This window comes from Oncorhynchus tshawytscha, linkage group LG05, assembly GCF_018296145.1.
Source record: "Oncorhynchus tshawytscha isolate Ot180627B linkage group LG05, Otsh_v2.0, whole genome shotgun sequence".
In the NCBI taxonomy this organism is placed as follows: domain Eukaryota; kingdom Metazoa; phylum Chordata; class Actinopteri; order Salmoniformes; family Salmonidae; genus Oncorhynchus; species Oncorhynchus tshawytscha.
The window spans coordinates 31,627,484-31,641,189 of record NC_056433.1 but is presented as its reverse complement, the minus strand read 5'-3'; the positions used below and the strand labels follow the sequence as shown (position 1 = coordinate 31,641,189).

The 13,706-nt window shown below is 41.5% G+C and overlaps 1 protein-coding gene across 4 annotated transcripts in view; it reads right to left on the bottom strand.

The window, feature by feature from the left end:
* rad51b (RAD51 paralog B) overlaps window positions 1–2,546 on the bottom strand; it is a 72,947-nt gene extending 70,401 nt beyond the window's left edge. Inside the window, exons 1-6 of one of the 4 annotated variants that reach the window (XM_024420674.2) lie at window positions 2,098–2,546; window positions 1,802–1,915; window positions 1,620–1,724; window positions 1,376–1,512; window positions 1,084–1,203; window positions 721–904 (exon numbers count right to left, since the gene is read on the bottom strand). In XM_024420674.2, the coding sequence (XP_024276442.1) occupies window positions 721–904; window positions 1,084–1,203; window positions 1,376–1,512; window positions 1,620–1,724; window positions 1,802–1,915; window positions 2,098–2,181 (744 nt within the window). In that variant the 5' untranslated portion in view covers window positions 2,182–2,546. Of the gene's footprint in view, window positions 1–720; window positions 905–1,083; window positions 1,204–1,375; window positions 1,513–1,619; window positions 1,725–1,801; window positions 1,978–2,097 lie in introns of all 4 variants that reach the window. The other 3 variants (XM_024420676.2, XM_024420677.2, XM_024420675.2) reach the window with 3 other exon arrangements.
* Window positions 2,547–13,706: the final 11,160 nt, after the last annotated feature.

The following is a 13,706-nucleotide window of genomic DNA, read 5'->3' as shown; positions in this document are numbered from 1 at the left end:
AATTTACCCCATCAGTCTAATTAGCTAGATCACAAAATCCTAACAGTCTCTCTTGTTGCTAGTTAGCAACATATTGATGACTTGAATGCCCCCCAACCAAAAAAAAACATTCCACTGGCACTCAGCCAAGGATCATGTACTGTGAATATAAATTTGGCCTACCTGTTACGCCTGACCCTTACATTTAGCACTGGTCTTCCCTATGCACTCAACCCAATGGCCAATGCTAATGCGGGTAAACCATGCCGCTGCTAAAAAAAACTATGGTTCTAAAATGGTGCATTTTAGCCTTCTCATTTCTTGGATTTGAGAAGTGTAGCTTTGTAACACTTCAGAAATCGGTGATTCTCCTCTTTTAATAGTGGCCATCAAAACTGCTTTCAAAGTTGTTTTTTAACGCAACTGCATTGAGAATGTTGTACAACGACTGGACATGCATATTTCTTCCCCTGTGCGGCAATTTGAATGTGCCTCGAGATTAATATTACTTTCTCGCATAGAATGCGACAGGCTGAACAATTGAATAAGTAAACTATTCTGGTATGGGGTAGTCTAATTTTGCCATTGCTTGCTCGTGTTTTTGGCTGTGGAAAATGAAATGTGGAGAACAATTACAATAACCAAAGCAGGTACCAGGTCTCAGCTCCACCTGGCTCTCATTTGGATCATAGGTGCCTTGTCTCAGATCCGGCCCAATTTAACCCCTGCACACACACTCACAGGGATGTGAAAGGCCTGAGCCAGGTATTTGAGGGTGGCAGCCTCCTGGCCCAGCAGGTTGCTGCGGTGACTGAGGTTCCCCGGAAGTGTTGTGTCATACTCCTTCCTCACCACTGAGGCCACCGAGTCAAGAATCACCAACCCAGCCTTGGAGGAGATGATGTCCTCCTCCAGCCTCTCCAGTCTGGAAGGAACCAAAACAAAACTTTATCAATACCAATATCAGTATTAGAAATAGTCCCGTTCACACAGTTCGCCATCACCCAAAATGCTTCATGAGTCCAAAACATGCTTGAGGTAAGTGAGAGGAGACGATTGAATGACATATTTCAGAGAGACTGAAAGCAACATGGCGGCCTGTACCTGTCCAGGACATCCTGACACGTGAGCTCCTGAAAAAGGTGGACACGTCCAGCCATCTCCAACACACGCTCCTTCTCACAGAAGTAGTCTGGAAACCTGCTCTGAGCAATCTCCACTAACCTGGAAGTGGCAAGAACAAAACATTTTAGGCCACACAATGCATTTATAAGACACGGAAGATAAGATTATAGAAGACATTACATAATAGAAGATTATAAAAGATATGACAAGATAATGGATATGCAGGAGGGGAGAAGAGAAAAGGAGGGTGATGAAAGTAAGTCCCAATCACCTCTCCGCTGAGAAAGCCGCCTCTGTATCTATGTAGATAACTCCGCTGTCGAGGCCACCCATGTACTTTGGCAGAGTGGCCAGCACACTGAGCATCATACACACCTGGCTCTTCCCACAACCTGAGGGGCCAGTCACCTGAAAGTGGGAAAGGAAGTTTGTGATACATTTTCTCTCTCCCTCCATCTCCTTCACCATTATAAACCTCATCACCATCTCTATACTCAGTAAGGAAGGTGTACAACCTCTGTGAGTGTCCCCCGTGGTAGCCCACCCTGAAGCAGTCTGTCCAGGGCAGGTAGGGATGTGGAGAAACACAGGTCAGCCCTCTGCTTCCACACCTCCAACGCCTGAAGAACAATAACAATTTCATAAGACAGAACAGTGAAGTATGACAGTGACACTGGTGATGTTGTTGTTGACTTACCGTGGTCATTGAGGGGGCACAGGCCTTGCTGACTGACTGAAGTAGCATCAACACCTGTTGGTAACTCTGCCCCGCGAGGCGCATCACCTCTAGAGGTGTGAGGGACAGCAGGTCCTGGTGACAAGGGGCATAGTAGTCACCGTTGCGAAAGGCATCTCGTTTCTACTCCATCTATTCTTTGATGTGAGAATATTAGATAATGGTAACATTTCACATGATATAAACTTGTAATCCACAACGCTAACAGCAACACCGAATGTAATAACCACCTCGAGAAATGAGACTCGACCTCTTACCTGGCAACTTTCAATTTGGTGGCGCTTGAGTCGTTCGCATACTTCGAGTGACACACCCGTTCTTCTGAGCTTTTTACTTGCCATAGTTAACTAGTTAATACGTAGAACATATATTATTTTTACAAAATGACAAACTCAAAGACACTGGTTTCCCCTTTTGTCTGTGACAAACTTGTTTTGTTAGCTAGCTAGCTAGCTAACTTCAGCAACAACGAGTGGCTAAAGTTCGCTCCGCAAGTGGCAAACGCTAGAATCTAATTGCTCTAGCAAGCAAATTATGCCTCAAATATAAGAAATTCCACGTTTTGCAACATGATTTAATTTATTTCACGGCCCTGCTAGCTAGCAACATGAGTTCTGTTGCCTTGACAGCAGTGTGGCATATAAAATACCCCCACTTCTGCTTCTTCTTCTTCTTCTTCAGTGGAGTTTAAAGAGGGTTAGCGTCCAATATGTTGCATTACCGCCCCCCAACTGAACTATTGTATAAATCCAATACACCTGGTGATCACTGGTGAAAACAGTACCCAACTGTCATACTTGAGTAAAAGTAAAGATACCTTGATAGAAAATGACTCAAGTGAAAGTAACCCAGTAAAATACAACTTGAGTAAAAGTCTAAAAGTATTTGGTTATTAATATACTTAGGTATCAAAAGTAAATGTAATTGCTAAAATATTCTTAAGGTATCAAAGTAAAATAACAATTATAAATCATTTCAGATTCCTTATATTAGGCAAAGCAAACGGCCACATTTTCTAGTTTTTTATTTATTTACAGATAGACAATTTTCCTGTCCTGCTAAGCGTTCAAAATGTAACGAGTACTTTTGGGTGTCAGGGAAAATGTATGGAGTAAAAAGTACATCACTTTCTTTAGGAATGTAGTGAAGTAAATGTAAAAGTAGTCAAAAATATAAATAGTAAAGTAAAGTACAGATACCCGAAAAAAAACAACTTAAGTTGTACTTTAAAGTACTTTACACCACTGTTTGTGATACAAAATGGGAAAGGGGAAGTAGGAAAAATATATATTTTATTACCCTACCAACTACCCTACACTCTTTAAAACCCACCATATTATTCCACTACTTTAACCCTCCCTGATCCTACCCTAGGGCAACGATCTTAGAGGACAGGACACTACCACTCAACACACCCTGTGAAAACTTCTGATGTCGCTGCAGCTGCCACCACAACTAGTGATGCCAATTTAGCAATTGTGTTGCTAGATTTAGCAACTTTTCAGACTACCCTGGCAACTTTTCTTTTCAAACAGCACCTAGCAACAAATGTAGCTACTTTTCAAAATTTATTTGGAACTTTTAGCAACTTTTGAAAAGTGACTCAAACACAAAAATACACTTATTTTCCCTCTAAATGACACACAAACGATTTTCTCTGTCGCACACTCAGTCACAACACACGTGCCTTAAAAAAGAAGAAGTTTATATTCAAATACAGATCAACAATTTACATTCTTACATCATACAAAACAGAACGCAGGTATTAATGAGAAAATATTGGGAAAACAAACAAACAAAAAAGATTAATAAAATAAAAAACAATTCTAATGGAATTGTAATGATTTAGGAAAATGTAATTCTTGTTATTGTTTACTCGGGTTAATGTTTTAATAAAATTGTTAAATTCAATCAAAAAAATGTGTAATTTTGGTATAGAATTTTGGAATTTTTGTTTGTGTATTTGGCAAGGTTACATTCTCCAGTTTCTGTGTTGTAGTTTGTGTATTTGCATGTGTGTATTTCAGAAAATCACTTCCTGAAATCCCTCAAGCAGCTGATTGGTCGACTCCATGGCTAATTGGAGAGCTGACCCGCCCCCTCCTCAAGACGCAGCTGTCTTCAATTACCCATTCCTTCTGAAGCTATATAAAAGCCAGTGTTCTGATCAGAAGAGAGATAATTACAGAAAGATTGATTGTGATATAGAGAATTCAATTGCTGAGAGCTGTGTTGGTTGTTTCTCAGAAAGTGATTTGGTATATACTATGTTAGTTGTTGCTGAGGGAGCGGATTGGTTATGTCTGGTATGTGTCAATAGGATGCACTGTTTTGATTATTGAAATTGTTTGTTATCCTGTTTAATTTGTTCCCAGGGGGGAAGGTACCTAGGGAGTGCTTAGGCAAGAGGCCCGTGGGCATACATATACCCGTAGTATATTCACTGTCTAGGTACACTAGGTAAGAACTGGGCGGACCACCCCCTCGTATTTTGGAAAACTGTCAAGCTTGCTCATCTCCTTTTCTCTAAGGTTCTTTAATTGCATCAGCTCTTTGGTGCATTTAATGGCTACCACTGACTTTATATTTGAAAAATTCCCATCTACTTCCATGACCCAAGTCTTTCCTTGCAAAAATATCTTTAGCTAATGATTTGATGTTTTCAATGAGAGTAGCATCTTTAAGGAGTGTGTTTAATTTCCAATATCCTCGAGTGTACCTTTTTAGATTTTTTTTTAGTAGCTTGTAAATTCAGGGAAATCAATTTGATCAGAAAAGGGAGCCAACTGATCTACATCTATAACAAATTGTAACAAAAAAGGGGAAATTAGGAATAAATCTATTCTAGATTTGTGACAGTTTTGTTGGTCCAGGTATGCCTGAAATAATGCCAGGCATCCTCAACACAGAGATCCTTGCATAATGTAATAATGTTATGAGGGTTTTGACTCGTTCTAGGAGGAAAACGATCAGCAGATGCATCAGGTGTTTCATTAAAATCCCCTGAAATAATTCGAAAAGCCTCTTGAGTATTTGCTTACATCCTGCACTTTCCTGGTAAATTGGGTGAAAATGGTCTTATTAGGAGCAGGTGAGTTATGTATACATTAGATTATGAAAATGGCATTGTCAAGTCTAACAGTTACTATGACCCATCTGCCGTCTTGTGAAGATGTAGATTCTAGAATGTCACCTTTAAACTTGTGAATAAGTGTCAAAACACCAGAAGAATGATTTGATCCATGACTGAAATAGGCCATCTCCCCATTGTGCTTTCCATAATTTCAAATCACTTTCACCCGAATGAGTTTCCTGAAGGACAAAATCTGCGTTACTGCATTTACAGTATAAAAATAAAACTTTACTTTTTGTAGGATTCCTCAAACCCCTAGCATTCAGACTAACGATATTGAGTGAATTGAAAAGGAACTCCTGCATTAAAAAATAACACAGATAACGCAAGTATTAATGTGAACAATAAAACAAACAGTGAACCTTGAGAGGATTACTCCGACGGAAAACTACGCTCAGCTGAGGTAGCGGTGGTTAACAGAATAACATCTATTTACTTTTCTTTGGCAAGTGTTCATCAGTTGTAGTTCGAACAGTACATTTATTTGTGGCAGTACATTAACTGTACTCATGGTAGTACTCACAGTTCCAATTTGGTTAATGTCAACAGTACCCAGTAATCATTCTTCCTTCGATAAACGCGTGTGGGCCCTTGAAACCAAGGTGGCGTCGAGGTGAGAGGAGTGTTTTCTCGCTCTTCTCGCTCTTCAAAGCAACATTGAGGGTTAGGTGGTTAACAGTTCAATATTGGATCTTAATATTGAAAGAAACTAACTCTAACTTGTTTTATGGATATGGGATACATTTATATTTAGTTTTTGTCAAGTTGAATGGGAAGAACACGACAGAAAGACAAGAGTAGACGAAATATCCAAGTCTCACAGAAGACGGCAGACATGCTAGTTAGCCACAACGAGAACCAGTGCAGCATGGATACACAAGAAGCCGCAAACTCAAGCAAGAGAAAGAACAAAACTGACCAGGATGAAATCCTTCCAACCTCTTTATACCTCAGACCCCAAGTTAAAATCCCCCGGTGAAAAAAAGTAAAAGAAGACATTTCCATGTCGGAACTTTTCTCTGCAATCCGGTCCCTGTCTACTAAACAAGATGCCACGCTCTCCAAAGTGTCCATCATAGAGTGGGCTACCGAAGAAACATCAAATATCGATAATTTGTCAGAAACTGTCAAATCAACTCCACAAAATTGTGAGCGAGAACAAGGAAAATATAACGTTCCTAGAGAATGAGGTGAAGAAAATGCAATCCAAAAATAATGAGCTGTGTGAGAATGTAGCTGAACTTCAAAGGTACTCTCGCAGGTGGAATCTGAAAATCCAAGGTGTAAAAGAGCTAGAGGGAATTGGAGAAGTAGTCATTAATATCCTGGGAAAAGTGGCTCCGTGCATCAAAGACAGGCTAAGAGACGTGATTGATGTGGTACATCGGCTTGGGAAACGAAGATCTGATGGACCCCCTCGCAATATCATATTGCGCTTAACTATGCGCCATTACAGGGACATCATATAGAAAATGGCCAAGGGGAACAAGTTTCTGGACGAGAAGAAGCTCCGCATCAAAGAAGCTCTGATACCGCAGGATCAGGCTACCAGAGAGAAGCTGTGGCCGCTTATACAGAAGGCACGACAAGAGACACAACACACGTGTCTGGCTGCAAAGGTGCATTGTGAGCGACGTCAGCAGTATGCGCTCAGCTCGTGCACAGGCAGCAGAAGGCCAGCAGAAATTTCAGCAAATTGCAAATCATTGTTGGCTGACTGCAGCAGCAGTGCGGGTTCGACGAGCCAAACCCAATTAATATAGTTGGTCACGAATGTTTGATCTTGAACAGAACTTACAACATCAGTCAACATGTCTCAATCAAAATTGTACAGAAAAGAGTGGGAGTCTGTCTGTACCTGAACAAATGTCAAGTCATATTTTTTGCTGAGATGGCCAGTCAATTTGAGTAACATTTTTGTGTAATGACGCAACGTCTTTTAGCAACAAATCAACCTGCCTCTAGCAACTTACCATGAAAATGAGTTGGCAACATCTATTTTCTGTGACTTATGTTCCATCTCTGCAGTACAGTTGATAACCATTGCTATGAACACTTAAGAAACCCACCTTACTGAAACATATGTAACTCATTGGCCTATCCCTCTGTTCTGGCACAGATCTACTATTGACAGGGATCCTCTCAGAATCCCTCGCCCTTAATCCACCCTCTACTTTCTTCACTGCCTCAGCATACGACTTCTTCTTCACTACTCTGACCCTGGCCACCTTAACCTGCCTTTCTCGCACCGGACACCTCCGATCCCCAGCAACATGGGTACCCGTACAGTTGACACACACAACCTTTCCCACAAAAACTACACATTCCTCTGTCCCATGTCCTCCTACACACTTTCTACATCTTGGAATCTCCCTCCTACACACTGCTGCGACACACCCGTAAACGTAGCACCTATAACACCGCAGTATATTCTGCACAAAAGCTCTAACAGAATAACTCATATATCGTGACATTACTTTGTCAGGTAAAGACTGAATCAAAGCTCAAAAGAACAGACTGTTTCACCACGCTCCCCACTGGATCTGAGTCGCACTAGATGGTGGGCGTCACAAACACCACGAATCTTCATCTTAAATTGCTTAACCTCCACACTTAACGCTACCCCATAAATCCCTCCCGTCAATGGTGCCTTGTACCTAAACAAAAAGCAAGATACAGATCTTTCCCCAAGTTGCGTTGCACGGAGCACCTGCTCCCTCTGATCACAAACATCACAAGTCCAATTTGGGTTAACCTTCACCGACTCAACAGCACCCACCATCTATTCCACCCAACCTGAAACCACCCATGCATCAGCCAAAAGTCCTGGTTCCACCCTCTTCAAAAATATCTCTCACACTGGACCTAATTTATCTTTATCATAACCATGTCCATCAATGCAAGGCTCGGGCGCCAAGCTCCTCACAACATCTTCTACCCTTTCCATTTCACCTCCAGAACTTAAACTGTCATCCAGCTCACTCTGTTTGAACTTGACACCAATCTTCCCCGTTGTTATTACTGGCTTCAACAGATTCACACCCATCCTCTGCCTCCCTCAGTCTTTTCAACCTCCGCTCTCTTTCCCTCCAATCCTCCTCCCTTAACCAGTTACCCGACTCCTTCTGAAAATATTAAACTTTTCCAAGCCTTCATCTCTTTTTAGCCTCCCCGAGAGACATGTTAAGCCCTGTACTCCGTCCACTTCAAACTCGTCTGACCCATACCGCCACTTCGCTTTGGATTTTGGTAAATGTAGTCATATGGGACTGTCAAAACCACTGCACTGGGTCCCGATGCAGTCTTTTTTAGGCCTGGGTCAGCTTGATGCATTTCTCATGAAGAATTAATAGAAAACAAAACACATTCTTTCAAATAAAATATATTGAACATTTTGTGCTATTGTGATGTGGTGAGACTGTAAAATAGTCAGCAGCAGCAAACATCACGACTTGAAGCAGTCTCACAGGGCTGTGTGATGAAATTCCAATCTCAAATAAATGACACCTTGCTTATCGTCTCTCTTTCTCACTCTTCCTTTTTCCCTCTGTCTAGACCCCAACACTCCATCTCCCCCAGCCTGTGTCTGTATCAGTCCGTCTATTGCTTGAGGTGTGGCTAGTGCAGGATGTAGGCCCATGTAAGGCCATAATGGCAGGGTTCTCCCTTATCACCAGAGAGATAAGAACCGCTTCTGCACCCAGAGGTTGGGAGCCGTGTCCCTGTCGCTGAAGTGGCCAGTTAAAATAGAGGATGACTAAAGAGTACTGATAAGAATACCGGTAGTTTGCTCTGCCAAGTTATCCCTAATGGGAAAGGGGCAACACAACAGACGATTGTGACAGTTTTTGTAACACATGTAAAACATCATAAGGACACTGGGTAGGGTTCAATATAGAGTGCATGGCAGAGGATAGGTAGAGACAGATGGAGGACCATGGGAGTGATCAGTCTGGAGACTGGGGAACAGAGCTTGGGTGAGGTCTGATCGTCTGCTTCGAGACAAAAATGTCCCTAACACCAGTTCCATCCATTCTTGGTCACTGAGCCAAAAGGGACAGACCATTCTGAAGGTGTTTATTTTATGATTAGTGCATTCCCAGGCTCCAGAGGGAAAGCAACAAAGCTGTTTCCATCTACATTGATTCTCTTCATGTGTGTTTATCTTATTATAAAAATACAATATGCATTAGTTGGATTTTAATGGAATGGTATTTCTTTTGGAATCAGATCAAGATTCAAAATGTAAATAATTGTGAAAAATGAGGTGGGCTGTCTGTCAGAGTCTTCTATAAGGCTTGTTGTGTAATGGGTGCGTGCTGGTGGCAGGGAAGTCAGGCGCAGGAGAACGAACTTGGTATAAACGGAGTTGTTTAATAAGTGCTCACAAAACTCCGACAAGCAAAATATACAAAATAATAAAAGTGGGTACAAAACCCGTCACACACCAGAACATAACTTGCACATAACATACAATCAAACAATCACCGACAAGGACATGAGGGGAAACAGAGGGTTAAATACACAACATGTAATTGATGGGATTGGAACCAGGTGTGAAGGAAGACAAGACAAAACCAATGGAAAATGAAAAATGGATCAGCGATGGCTAGAAGGTCGGTGACGTCGACCGCTGAACACCGCCTGAACAACTCTTTTGAACAAATATCGATTATTATATTAATAGGGCATCATTTAGAAAACAATCCATTTAAATCCCTTCTCTTCTGAACAAATTCTAAAGCATGACTGTAACAACGATGGGCGGATTGGCCATCTGGCAATTCTGGCAAATGACAGCCTGGCCAGACCATCTTTTATTATTAAGGTGGGCTGGTCGAAATTGACAGGCCCATGAGCCTGTTTTTTTAAATGAATTTTGTGCTATTTCTCTGTTGTCATAATCTTCTACATTAAGCATTTGTCTGAACAGTGGGCAACAGCCGGCCCCACTGCCAAAATGGACCATTTCTCTGATTGGCTGAGGTGATGCAGATTCACATCCAAAGTCAAACGAGCATCATCAAAGAGAGTGAGACCCATTCTGACTCTGTCAGTCACTCAGTCAAAGCAGAGAAACGGAACGGTGGTCCCGAAAAACATAGGACCAAAAAGGCTGATGCTGCTAAATGTGTGAAATTAACCCGATTATTTGCTAAAAGTTCTGGTTCTGCTTGTCCGAGTGCTGAGTTTGTGAGAAATTATAGATCAACTGCCATGGTGCAGTCGAGATAGGAAGAAAACAGAGAAAGACACACTCACAACACTGATATAGAACCTAATATTTTGACTGTATATTGTATGCAATATGTTTCATACCTACTATAGGCCTGGTAGACTAATTAGGCAATGGGTATTTGGGGAACATTTTGACTCTAGGCTGCTTGCAATATAGCCTAACAAGTCAAAATTGGCTGTTATAACACTTAGGTAAGGCAATAGCCATCTGCTAGACATTTATTTATACAGTGCTTTTTGCTAGTCATCATGTATTCAGTAAAGGTCCAATCAGGGAGTGTCTGTGTATTTGAATTGTTTTATCAATGTATATTCGCTTAAGAATTTCAGTCTCTTCAGACCGGTGAGTTAGTCTATGAGCTGTAGAAACAAGTGACTCTGGCGTCAGATGACATTACATGGCCACTGCAGTGAGGGCTGGAAAGTCCTGCCTATCTCCCGCTTACTTCATTCGACGAATGGCCTGTCACTTTTGGGTGGAACAATATGTATATGTGTGCAGCACAGTCAAACAAAGCACAACGCTGGACATCCATTCGCATCCATATGAACTCGTCCGGCATCGTTATTCGACAAGCAGAATGTTTTATATTGAATTCAATAGAAGAAGAGAGAGGGACAGAGATAAACTGGCAGCTCCTTAGATTGTCTCTCCCCTCTGTCTCTCTCTGTTTTCTTCTATCGAATTATATGCAGCCTAATACTTAAACACTTATCTAAAGTGGGCAGGGGGAACACTTGAAATGCGCTAATTTTAAATATGTAGTTAGGCTGTTATAAGCAAATGGCCATCTATAAGGCATTTATTCAGTGATTTTCGTCTTTGTCTAATTTATGTGTTTATTCATTCACGACTAGGATGGGTAGCACTTTATTTTAAGAGTCCATAATAAGTCATTTATAAAGTGTGTGTTCACCATTTATTAATCATCACGCCCACATTCATAAACCATTTACTAATCATTAGTAAAGTATTTTTGCAGTCTCTAATCTATAAAGTGAGTGCTATTTTACCTTATAAATACTTTATAAAAGTTTTGAAAGACCCGTGTAATTTCTCACAAAATTGGCATGCCATTGGTAGACAATCCTGCTGTACCTGGTAAAAGAACAAGCACACAACATAGGAGGTTTAAGGAAATATATGTACATGTGTGAATAACTTGCTTACTAACATTTTCAAATGTGGGAGTAATGAGTAAGAAATGTTGAACAAACGGTTTGTAAATGCCTTATAAATGGTTTACTCTGGACCCTTCAAATAGTGTTAAACTGCCGGTTTATTTATACGTTGGCTATATTTTATATATGTAATAGTAATGAACCCTTAGGCACTTATATTTTCAGCATTAGGAATATTTGTCTTTATCTAATAAATGTGTTTATTCCTTCACAATTAGGATGCTGCTGGGCCTAGCACAGGCTAGGAACATACAGACCACATACACTCACTGGACAGTTTTTTAGGTACACCCATCTAGCATCGGGTCGGGCCCCCCTTTGCCTCCGGAACAGCCTGAATTCTCTGTGGCATGGATTCTATAAGTCGGAAACGTTCGACAGGATTGTTGGTTCATGCTGGCGCGATGGTACCACATAGTTGCTGGAGACTGGATGATGGTACACCGCCGCAGCAGCCTGTACCGTTGACACCAGGCAGGATGGGTCCATGGACTCATGCTGCTTACGCCAAATCCTGACTCTGTCATCAGCATGACGCAACAGGAACCGGGACTCGTCGGACCAGGGAATGTTTTTTCATTCCTCAATTGTCTAGTGTTGGTGATCGCGTGTCCACTGGAGTCCATTCTTCTTGTTTTTTACTGATAGGAGCAGTAGCAGTGTGTGGGTAAAATCCCTGGGGAAGCCAGTGTCATACAGGACACCAGGGTTCAGCTCTAGATTTACATTTGGGAAACCACTGGGCCAGTAACTGGTTCAAATCCACAAGCCGACGAGGTGAAAAATCTGTCTATGCCCTTGAGAAAGGTACTTAACCCTAATTGTTCCTGTAAGTCGCTCTGGATAAGAGCATCTGCTGAATGACTAAAATGTATTTTCATGGATCATATACAAATATAAGCCCCCCCCCCTAATTTCTGTTAATGACGTAAATAAATCTCAATGGGATTTGATAGGAGTGATGCCACATCCAAGCTGGCTTCCCTTGACACTTTTTTTGGTTCACCAGGACCATTCACAGTTGAGCTCGCTCAGTTTAGCTCAATGCTGATAGGCAAAAAAACATATACTTTTTTGTCAAGGGAGGCCAGATGCTAGCTGACTTCCCTTGCCTTCAATGCTACAGGCCGCAACAATGTCATACTCTTTATGACCAGACAGCATCAGATTGATGGCCTACACATTGAGAGAGGGGTGCTGTTTCGCTCGCTCGGATGCTTTCTCCTGTGAGATACATTCAGCCTCTTGTGAATTGAAGGTAAATTATGAAACACAGAAAGACGAAAGAGGAATGATTGAATAAAAAATAAAAAAACGAATTGATCACTTTTGGGGGGGGGAGCCTGACATCCATTGGCATCAATAAATAGACAGCTCAGAGGTGAGTGCAGTGGAGGTCGGAAGAAAACAGAGAGAGACAGATGTATTGCCAGTTCCTTAATATGTTGGCTCTATATGTAATAACAATTAACACATACAGACAGACAGACAGAGACAGATTGTCTGCAGAGAAGATGCAGAGACAGACTACACAACAGGGAGGCAACAGAGGCACATCTATAGCAGTGAGGTATATCACCACAAGCTGGTTAAAAAGAGCTGATTAAAAAAAGCAAAGGACTATGTTTTTTCACCGGTCGATGGTACAGTAAAAGTTGAGTAATGCTGTACTATAAATGCCTCTGTTATGTGTCAGTAGCATTACCGACTGTGTGTGTAAGTAGCTGGGGTGAGCACGGTGCATGAAGTGATGTGGGCTGGTGTGGCTGAAATGCCAGGGCAGATTTTTTTCCGTCCCAGTCCACCCTGGTAACAACTGTAACAACTGTCATGACTGTAAGGACAGGTACAAATCCTGTCATAGAGTCCGTCTGAACTTTTAATGAGACCACAAAAGGACTAGACCGTTTAGCCTCTTTTGGGATTCAAGATCATTTGTAGCAAATACCTAATGTACATTGTATGAATGCCAAGAATCCACAGTAGCCTACAGTATCTACAGTAACCTACAGTATCCTTGGGACTTGTAGAGCGTCACTTAACATTCTGTCAAAGTAGGACAGGGGTAGGCCTATAAGAGAGTATCCTAACAACCACATGAAGCTGAAACAAACAGAGACGTCCAGTCTTGAAAAGATGAAGTGTGAGAGTAGAGGAACTGTCCCTGTTAGGTTGCAATGTGATTAATCGAGTTGACATACAGGGACACCTGATATAGAAGTGATGACATCGACTCTCATGGAAATGATTCACTGCTGTGATGCCACAATTCAAGTTGGCTCCCAAATAATAAACAACCACAGTTATACTGCT